The 11,339-nt window shown below is 43.7% G+C and overlaps 1 protein-coding gene across 1 annotated transcript in view; it reads right to left on the minus strand.

Annotated features, from left to right (window-relative positions):
• The window catches only part of obscnb (obscurin, cytoskeletal calmodulin and titin-interacting RhoGEF b), a 598,125-nt gene extending 587,371 nt beyond the window's left edge, over positions 1-10,754 (minus strand). Inside the window, exon 1 of the mRNA XM_072254438.1 lies at positions 9,632-10,754. Coding sequence (XP_072110539.1) covers positions 9,632-10,754 — 1,123 coding nt within the window. The remainder of the gene's footprint in view (positions 1-9,631) is intronic.
• Between the last annotated feature and the right edge of the window lie 585 nt (positions 10,755-11,339).

Here is an 11,339-nt window from a genome sequence, read left to right on the forward strand (position 1 = left end):
TTCCTCCTCACCTCCATTCTAAAGGGACGTCCTTCTATTCTGTGGCTATGCCCTCTGGTCCCAGATTCTCCCATTATTGGAAACATCTTCTCTATGTGTGCACTCCATCTGGGGTTTTCAGTATTCGGTAGGTTTCAATGAGATTCCCCCCCCCCCCCCACCCCGCCTCATTTTTCCAAACCACAGTAAATACAGGCCCAGAGCCAGCAAATGCTCCTCATACATTAACCCTTTCATTTCCAAGATAATTCTCATAAACCTCCTCTGGACCATCTCCAATGCCCAAACATCCTTTATAGAAATGGAGCCCAAAACTGCATACAATACTCCAAAGTGGTCTGACTAATGCCTTACAAAGCCTCAGCAGTACATCTTTGCTTTAATATAATGGGGGACAAGGAAATGGCGGATGAACTGAGTAAGAATTTTGCATCAGTCTTCACTGTATAAGTCACTAGCAACATGATGGAAGTTCCAGGTGACAGGGGTCATGAAGTCTGTGAAGTTACCATTATTAGACAGAAGGTTCTTGGGAAACTGAAAGGTCTGAAGGTAGATAAGTCACCTGGACCAGATGGTGTACACCTCAGCGTTCTGAAAGGGGCGGCTGAAGTGATTGTAGAGGCATTAATAATGACCTTTCAAGAATCACTAGTTTCTGGAAGACTGGAAAATTGCAAACGACACTCCACTCTTCAAGATGGAGGAGAAGATGGCGGCGCGACACAGCAGTGCGGCCGTTCCGAATTGATATCGTATCTGTGAAGCAGGATGCCGTGCACAATCCTGATTTGATAGAGACAGACGTGAAGAAGCACGGAGGAACATCTGGAGTAACTTCTGAAATGCCTGCTACTGTGCGATCAAGAATCTCCAGAGGGGAAGGCCCCAAATCCTCGGCCTTGCCTATTGCCTGTTGCCGGGGCCGGGATCAGCAGAGATGGTGCTCAGGGTCGGAGAGCTGGTCGGAGGCTCGGAGTTTTTGGATAGACTCGGAGTCGGACTGTGGTCGGATGCTTCCAGGATGCTGCATCGGTAAGTTTGCAGCGCTGGAGGTTTACCATCTGCATGAGATGATGGGACTTTCGAGAGACTTTGAGACTTTACTGTGCCCATGGTCTGTTCTTATCAAATTACGGTATTGCTTTGCATTGTTGTAACTATATGTTATAATTATGTGGTTTTTGTCAGTTTTTCAGTCTTGGTTTGTCATGTGTTTCTGTGATATCATTCTGGAAAAACATTTATTGTCATTTAGTAATGCATGCATTACTAAATGACAATAAAAGAGGACTGTGTGTCCTTATAATCTAAAAAAATGAAGTTGCCTACTTGGATTTTCAGAAATCCTTTGATAAGGCTGCTTAACAAGTTCCTGGTCCATGGTATTACAGGAAATATTCTAGCATGGATAAAGCAGTGGCTGACTAGCAGGAAGCTAAGACTGGGAATAAAGGGAGCCTTTTCTGGTTGACTACCGGTGACTAGTGGTGTTCCACAGGGGTCAGTGTTGGGACTGTTTCTTTGTAGACAATATAAAGATGGTGGAGAGGCAGATAGTTTTGACAAAGTAGAGAAGCTACAGAAGTACTTCGACAGATTAGGAGAATGGGCAAAGAAGTGGCAAATGGAGTAAAGTGTGTATGGCCATGCACTTTGGTAGAAGAAATAAAAGGGTAGACTATTTTCTAAGAGAAGAGAAAATTCAAAAATCTGAGGTGCAAAGCGACTTGGGAGTCCTTGTGCAGAATTCCCTACAGGTTAATTTGCAGGTTGAGTCTGTGGTGAGGAAGGCAAATGTGATTTTGGCATTCAATTCAAGAGTCTAAAATATAGAAGCAAGGATGTAACGTTGAGACTTTATAAAGCACTGGTGATGCCTCACTGAAAGTACTGTGAACAGTTTTGGGTGCCTTATGTTGGAAGTTTGGGCTGAATCTGAAGAGGATTCAAAGGAGGTTCAGGAAAATGATTCTAGACTGAATGGTTTATCATATGAAGAGCATTTGATCGCTCTGGGTCTGTATTCACTAGAATTCAGAAGAATGAAGGGTGACCTAATTGAAACCTATTGACTTGATACAGTGGATGTAGAGGAGATGTTTTCTGTGGTGGGAGAGTCTACAACCAGCAGTACACCGTCAAAATTGAGGGGCATCCTTTTAGAACAGAAGTGAGGAGGAATTTCTTAAGCCAGAGAATGGTGAATCTGTGGAATTTGTTGCCACAGGCAGCTGTGGAGGCCAAGTCTTTATGTATACTTAAGACAGAGGTTGATGAGATTCTTGATTGGTCAGGGCATGAAGAGATAGAGTGGGAAGTCAGGAGATTGGGGCTGAGAGGAAAATTGGATATGCCATGATGAAATGGTGGAGCAGACTCAATGGGCCAAATGGCCTAATTCTGCTCCTATATATTATGGTCTTATGTTCTTTTATTTTAGTGCTCTCAAAATGAATGCTAACATTGCATTTGTCCTCCTTACTATCCATTCAACTGGTAAGTTAACCATTAGGGAGTCTTGCAGAAGGACTCCCAAGTTCCTTTGCACCTCCAGTTTCTGAATTTGTCCCCAATTTAGAAAATAGCCAATGCCTTTATTCCTTCTACCTAATTGTATGACCACATACTTCACTACACTGTATTCTATCTGTCACTTCTTTCTTCATTCTCCTAATCTCTCCAAGTCCTCCGATACTCAGATCTTGCCCCAGAAAGTTTTACCTTGTTAGGCAGATGGAGCGAAGGTGCTCAATGGTCCCCCAGTACTGTTCCACTACGAAGTCTCTTCAAAGTATGCCTACCCAGACAAAGTCGAAATCAAAAAAAGCAGGATTTCCAAGTGGCCACCAATTCGACTTCCCATTCCAACACGTCAGTCTGTGACCTCCTCAACTATCACGATGAAGCCACATTCACATTGGAAGAGTACCACCTCATATTCTGTCTGGGTAGCCTCTCACCTAATGGCATGAACAATTTCTGCACCATATCCAAAGTAGTAGTTGCCAACAAGCATTCATCATCATGTCAATAATTATTAATTATGAAAACCACTGAAGCTTTGAAAAGAAATCATAAAACAAGTGTTCGGTCTACCTTTACTAAAAGATTAAAAGTCATGCATTTAAAATAAATTCACATGAACAGGAGTTCCAATGCAGTGCACCTGAAATGTCGCAATTAATTGCAGGTACTTTAAATCAGTTCAATTATAAAAAATGGAAGATTATGGGCTGTGTAGGAGGGAAGGTTAATTACTTGATCATGGAGTAGTTTGTAGAGGTCGGCACAACATGGGCCAAAGGGCCTGTACTGTTCATGTTCTTTGTCGTTAGAAAGAAATTAACTACATAAATAAGGAGTGTTCTAATCTTCTTAGCACAAATTTATTAATGGAAATAGAATTTAACTGACAACATCTTTCTATTGGAAACTATTTTAAAAATCCATTATGACAATGGATACGAAATATTACTGACAGAATCCATTAGCTTGCCAAATATCTTAGGCATTCATGGAAGTAAAGTGTCATCACAGACAAAAATATAAATACAACAGAAAAGAAAAACTTAAGACATGTGGGAAATAACCTTTAACAAATAACAGCGAACCGTACTAAATAATTTTAGTAACTGAAAAATGGATAGTTCAAGGTCATAAAATATTTCTCTTTAATTTTGCAGCATTTAACCATTCAAACCTTTATGGATTATGGATTTTACTTTAAATTACCCCTCTATACACAGCTCTAGATACACAAAGCAATCATACAATTTACATGTTTCTTCAGAAAGAGAAATGTAAGAATTTTAAAATTTGAAATAATTTGTCCACCATGCCACATAAAAACATAATCATCTCTGAACCCTGTTTCTGTAGAAACAGCAATGATTGCTCATAAATCTACTTGTTTGACTTCTGCACCTGCGCATCAGACACAAGCTAGACATCAGATCCCAGAAGTTCTGACATCCCACCCCACAGATGGACTCGCCAGTGAACCAGTGGAGGAATGCAAATGTCCTGACCCAAAGGCAGGTGCTAAAAGCATAGCCCATTCAGTTTATCAGAAGTATTTAAAAAGTAATTTTAAAAACCTTTAACATTAGTGAGCTTCCAAAAGCTATCAGGCTAATCAGGATCATAGCTTCAGGATATGCTGCTGGCTGAGACCTTACAAACATCACTCTGACTCACTGGACAACTGTAATAACTGAACATTGAGGTCAACTGGAATACTGGATGTCAAATGGAAACTGTGACAATGGAAAAAGTGCAGGATATGGGCACACAAAACATGGGCGTGGGCCAGATTAAATAGAATCAATTCAAGTTTCTATAACTGATTTACTCAGATGGAAAATGGCACATCTTAGTTGAAATTGCACAAGAGATTCCATACATGTGCTTTGTGATACTAAAGTTAAACAAAGTAGACATTTTAAAATCATGTGAAAATACCCTGATCAACTACAGTGGCTTCAAACCTCACAAATACATTGCTCCAGGCAAAATAATGAAGCAAGGTATTTTCCTAGAAGGCATTGAGAAATATCCTAACCATCATTCTCCAGTGTCTTTGGTATATAGATCAATGTGGTATTTGCAGAGTGACAGAACGATACAGAAGATATTAATTGTTAGTGTTCACAATCTAGCTACCTGTATACTGAAGAAACCAAATACTGGCTTTGAAGAACTGGCTTGCAAGCAATCTGAACTCAGACCACAGGTATTATTCTGAGTTTCTTGTCACATGACAGTTTAATCTTCAATCTCACTTCCTTGGTCCATTTCTGTCACCTCTCTCCCCTTTCTTGATCTCTCTGTTCCCTTCTCTCATTTCCACCATCTCCCTTGCATCTGCTCTCAGAATGAGGCACTTCATTCCAGAACAACCGAGACGTCCTCTTCCTTCAAAGAAAGGGACTTCCCTTCCTCAACCATGAACACTGCCCTCACCGCATTTCTTCCATTTCATGTACATCTGCCCTCACCCCATCCTTCCACCACCTAACCAAAGATAAGGTTCCTCTTGTCCTCTCCCACCACCCTAATTTGTCATTTTGTGGCAACAGTACATTGCAATACATAATAACAAAAATTACAAATTCCTATAAGAATATATAAGAAAATTAAATTAGTGCAAAAAGAGAGGGGAAAATAGTGGCAGCTACGACTTTGTGTGAAAATCTACTTCTGAAAAGACTTGTAAAATTTTTGAGATTGATGGTAATTGCAGTTTTGCAACTGCCTTGTGCAGCTGGATCCTGGACTTCCTGTCAGATCACTGGCAGGTGGTAAGAGTGGGCTCTCTCACCTCCACCCCTCTGACTCTCAACACAGGAGCCCCTCCTTTACTCCCTGTATACCCATGACTGTGTCGCCACACACAGCTCTAATCTAATTAAATCTGCCGACAATACTACATCAATTGGCCTAATCTCAAACAATAACGAGGTGGCCTACAGGGAAGAAGTCATCTCTCTAACACAGTGGTGTCAAGAAAATGACCTCTCCCTCAATGTTGCAAAAACAAAGGAGCTGGTTGTGGATTACAGGAGGAATGGAGATGGGCTAACCCCTATTGACATCAATGGATCTGGGGTTGACAGGATAAACAGAAGATAAACAGATAAACGGTATCCACATCACTGAGGATCTCATGTGGTCTGTGCACACCAGCTGTCCAAATTTCCCTTAAATACTGAAATTGAACCTCCATACACCACTTCCACTGGCAGCTTGTTCTACATTCTCACCACTGCCTGAATGAGAAGTAGCTCCCGCCATGTTCCCTTTTGAAGCAGGTTCAGCAACAGTGAGGAATTGAAGATGGCCTTGAAAACTCCTGCCAGATGATTGGCAAGGGTTCTCAGAGCCCTATCAGGTACATCCTCATGAAAGATGTTCTAACATTGGCCTCCAAGACAAGCTCACCAGATGCTGGAAGGTGTGGGACGGTTGAGGAAATTAGGTATGGGCCCCCAAATTTAAGAACTTTCTACAGGGGTACAATTGAAAGTATCCTGACTGGCTACATCACTGGCTGGTATGGGTCTGCAGCCCAGCAAATCTATAGTTGTAAACTTCCCATGATTCAGGACATTTACAAAGAGAGGTGTGTAAGTAGGGCCCAAAGGATCATTGGGGACCCAGGTCACCCCAATCACAATCTATTCCAGCTGCTACCATCCGGGAAACGATATCACAGCATAAAAGCCAGGACCAACAGGCTTCGGGACAGCTTCTTCCACCAGGACATCAGACTGATTAACACATGCTGATCTGACTGTATTTCTATATCACGTTGACAGTTCTATTTATTACAAATTACTATGATTGCACATTTAGACCAGACATAACGTAAAGATCTTTACTCTTCATGAAGGATGTAAGAAATAAATAGTCAATAATATTACTAAGGTTATTACAATGTCCATTTGTTTTCATACACAAGTTACTGCAACTAGTAAAAGATTTATTTCATTATTTTAAGGGTCAATGGCGAGGTTAAAGAAAGTGATTTCCATAGTTTCTCGTCTAGATTACCACAATGTTTTTTCCCCTTTTTCTGTTTTTATCATTTAAAGGAATGGATGCATGAGGCACCAACAGGAAACAACTGATGGGCCAAAATGAGCCTTTCTCATCCTTTTTGTTTGTTCATTTTATCAGTTCAATTACAGGATCTGGACATCTCATCAACACCATCATTCCATTCCCATTCCTAATTACCCTTAAGGACAGTTAAAAGTCAACCACATTGGTGTAGGCTAGACTAAGTAAAGGTGTAGATAAGAAAGCATGTGAACCACTTGGATTTTTATAACAATCTGGTTTTTCTTGGTCACTGGGTACATACACAAATGTTAGGAGAAAAAGCAGCCCACTTGTCCCCCCCAAGAACGCTCTGCTGTTTAGAGAGTCATCACTTATTTAATAACTCATTTCAACTCTACATTTCTGTTTACTCAGGTAACTGATCAATAAATCATAATCTCCTTTGAGAAAAAAATCTCACTTCATCCATGTTAAATGAAAACCCTACATTTTTAAACTCTGACCCGTACCAGTGGAAATATCCTCTCCTCTTCCATCCAGTCAAGAACCCTCAAGATCAGATATGTTTCCATCAAAACCCCTTTCAGTCTTTGAAAATCCTAGACTGTCCAACCTCTTCCAGAAGGACAATTTCTTTGCTCCAGGTATATGTCTGGCAAACTTTCTCTTCAAGTTTCCAAACCATTGTTATACTTAAAGAAACCAATTATTATACACAACAATCCAGATGTGATCTCACCTATACCCTGACTGATGCCACCCTTGAATTCCAGATGTATGTAGTTCACTGAACTTAACTCAATTCCATTCTATCCCCCTTGGTTCAGTCCCTGCTCCTCACCTATGTATGCAACACTTTTCATGCCCTTGTTTTACCTCAGTAACTTTGAATTTCCTAGCCCTGTGCACCTCATCTTCACCATGGATGTTCAGTCCCTATACAGTTCTATCCTCCGTCAGGAAGGCCTCAAACCCCTCTGCTTCTTTCTTGACAGAAGAACCAAACAATCCCTCTCCACCACCACTGTCCTCCATCTGGTAGAACTGGTCCTCAGCCTGAACAATTTTTCCATTGGCTTCTCCATTTTCGCCAAACCCAACGGGCAGCCATGGGCACTCACACAAGCCCTAGATATGCCTGCCTCTTCGTTGGCTATGTAGAACCATCTATGTTTGAAGCCCTTCTCAGTTATACTCCTAAATTGTTCCATAGCTACACTGATGACTGCACTTGTGCTGCTTCATGCACCCATGCTGAGATAGTCAAGTTTATCAATTTTGTCTCTAACTTCCACCCTGCCCTTAAATTCATGCAGCCCAAATCTGACACCTCCCTTCCCTTTCTTGATCTCTCTGTCTGGAGACAAACTATCAACCAACATGTTTTAGAAACCTACTGATTCCTGTAAAAATGCTATTCTCTTCTCTCAGTTTCTTTGCATCCGCCGCATCTGTTCCCCAGGTTGCTGCTTTCCATTTCAGGACATCTGAGATGTCCTCTCTCTCCAAAGAACGGGGTTTCCCTTCTGCACTATTGATGCCGCCCTCACCCACATCTCCTCCATTTCCCAAACATCTGTGCTCACACCAACTTCCCACACCTTAGCAGTGATAAGGGCTCCTCGTCTTACCTACCAGTCCATCAGCCTCTGCATCATCCAACACATCATCAGCAACTTCCGCCATCTCCAAATGGATCCCACCACTAAACATACCTTTACCGCTACATCCCCCTCCACCTTCTACAGGGATTGCTCCTCCCTGATTCCCTTGTCCATTCTTCCCTCCCCACTAATCTCCCTCCTGGCCCAGTCAAAGTACCACACTTTCCCATATACCTCCTCCCTCACCTCCAAACAGTCTTTCCAGATGAGGCAACACTATACCTGTTAATCTGCTGGGGTTGTCCACTGTGTGCAGAGCTCCCGATGCAGCCTCCTCTGCATTGCTGAGACCATCGAAAATTGGTGGACCAGTTCATCAAGCACCTCTGCACCATCCACCAGAAGTGGTACTTCCCGGTGGCCAATTATTTTAATTTCCATTCCCATTCTGACATGTCGATCTGTGGCCTCTTCCTGTGCCAAGATGAGGCCACCCTCAGGATGGAGAAGCAACACTTTATATTCTGTCTGAGCATGATGGTATGAATATCGATTTCTCCTTCCAGTGAACAAATTTCACCTCCACTATTCCCCACTCTGACTTACACTTCTTCTCACCTGCCTATTACTTCTCCCTGGGTTCCCTCCTCCTTCCCTTTTTCTTATGGTCCACTCTCATCTCCTATCAGATTCCTTTCCCCATCACCTTTTTATTCTAGCATATTTCCCCTTCCTTTTCAGTCCTGAAGAAGGGTCTCAGCCCAAAATGTCAACTGTCTACTTATTTCTATACATGCTGCCTAACCTGCTGATTTCCTCCAGCATTTTGTAACCCAAGCATTAATTATTATGCTTGGGTTACAATTTATGTTTCCAGATCAAAACAAGACTATAGATTGTTTGTTCAAACCATTAATTATTATGCTGCCTCAAAAAGTGGTGAGACCACACTGTTGACTCTTTTTGTTGGTGGATCAACCTGAATTTGGCACACAACTAAAAGGAGTTATATTAGATTAGGACACGCAGCCCTCTTTTATTGTCATTTAGTAATTTCTTTGCATTAAGAAATGATTGGTAATATCCTCCAATAGCTATTAGTAATATTCTCCCCACATTTGCACATAAGGTAATATTCTGAACAATATTCCTCAAAAACAAAAATAATCATCTAATCATTCCTTGTCCTTCATCACAGTAACATTTTAGTTATTTGGCATTTCTGGTGGAAAGACTTAAACCAAATTCTTCACCACCTTTCTTCCTCTACAAATGCTACTTGAACTATCCAGAATCTCCAACAGGTATGGTTTTAAGTCATCTCTGGTCATCCTCACATTAATGTTTGGGGGAGGGGCCTTTGCATGTGCAAGTTAATATTTCAATTACCATCCACACTCACACCACACTTAGCAATACCCAAACACAAAAGTAAAAGCAGTAAAGATAAGTGGGGTTACCTTTGACGATGACTAGTACCGAGCTGTAGGTCTGCCCGGCCAAGTTGGAGGCCGTGCAGGTATAGCGCCCGTTGTCGCTCTGTTTGCAGAAGAGGATCCTCAGCACGAAGTTGTCCTCGTCGTCATCGAAGATGACATGCCTGCGGCCGGGGTTGATGACCTCGTCGTCTTTTTTCCAGATAATTTCGGGCCTAGGCTTGCCCGTCACGTGGCAGCTCAACTTGGCGTGTTTGCCCTCGGTGACGGTGCACGTGCGGGTCCGACTCGTCGCGTGCAGCGTCCACGGCCCGCGTGCGAGGCTCTGGCTTCCCGCCGTGTCGTGCTCGCGCGATAGGATGTGGCTTCCCGCCTTATCGTACTCGCGCGCGAGCAACCGCCCGTAGGGGAGTCCGGTTAGAGAAGACATGGAGGCGTCGGTAATAACGGCGTCCGAGGCCCGGACCTGTTCTCGCCTTTGCTGCAGGTGCGACATCAATGAGGGTGCGGTACCCTGGGTGGGGCTGTCGCTTGGCGAGAGGACGACCAGGGCGGCTATTGCCTGGCACACGCCCAGCTCGTTGAGGCCTCTGCATGTGAAGGAGCCGCCATCGGAAAGCCTGACGCAGCGGACCTTGAGGGTGCCGCCCGCCGCCTCCACCACGTACCGATTGTTGGTGTCGTCGACCGGACCGCCGCCCAGGGCTTTGCCGTCTTTCTCCCAATGGACCGTCGGTAACGGCTTCCCCTGGACCTGGCAGCAGAAGCTGGCGTCGTCCCCCAGGCAGACCCGCAGCGAGCTGGGTTTCAGCACGAAGTAAGGTGCGCACTGGGCGCTGGCGACCTGAGGGTGGGCGCCGACCTGAAGGGTCACCGCCGCGTAAGCTTCCCCCACGGGGTTGTTGGCCCTGCAGATGTACTGGCCGTTGTCCGCGCTGCACAGCTCGTAGATGGTCAGCTTGTACAGGTCGTCGTCCTCCACCGTTTTGAACCTTCCCTCCGACCTGATCGGCTTTTTGTCCTTCTCCCAGACCACCAACGGCACTGGGTTGCCAATGATCCGACAAGAGAGCGTCGCATCCTTGCCGGCTGTCACTGCGAAGGTCTTTGGCCGGCTTAAAAACCGGGGGGCCCCACCAAAATCCATCTTCGATCTTTAGCGGAGAATGGGGTGGGGGGAAACACACTTAGGCTTCGAAGGTCACGAGAAGCTTGTCCTACTAGGATAATTCAGAATGCTGTTTCATTTGAGGTCGAAGGAAAGTCGCCAATCACCAGCCTCCCCACAACCTCCCAGAATAGATGCAGCTGTCCCCGCTTATCTCTCATATATGTCCATTTGTAGAACCGCTCCCTGACAATAAGTGCGTCGTACTATTAACAGCAACATACACTATTAAGTGTGGCTACCAGCTTTAAAGTTCATATTTAAGAACTTTGCGTTCATTCTTTTTCTGTTGCTGAATTAAAACCTTCCGGTTCCAATACTTTGTTACTGAGTTGTTAAACGATCAGTAGCTCTAGGAAAGTAAACAATTACCTTGTTTCAAAACTCTGCAAATCGCGATCATAAATAGCAAAATCAGAAGCCGCGCAGCGGGGTACGCAAGATTGTGAGTCCAAGCACTTCGTCCAGAAATAAAATTCGAAAGATCGGATGGAAGTTGGTGGCTGGGACTTATCCCCCAGTCCCCTGCTGTAGTTTTCGATTTAGCCTTATACCCCGGTCTGT

The sequence above is a fragment of the Mobula birostris genome, chromosome 3 (genome assembly GCF_030028105.1).
Source record: "Mobula birostris isolate sMobBir1 chromosome 3, sMobBir1.hap1, whole genome shotgun sequence".
NCBI lineage: Eukaryota > Metazoa > Chordata > Chondrichthyes > Myliobatiformes > Myliobatidae > Mobula > Mobula birostris.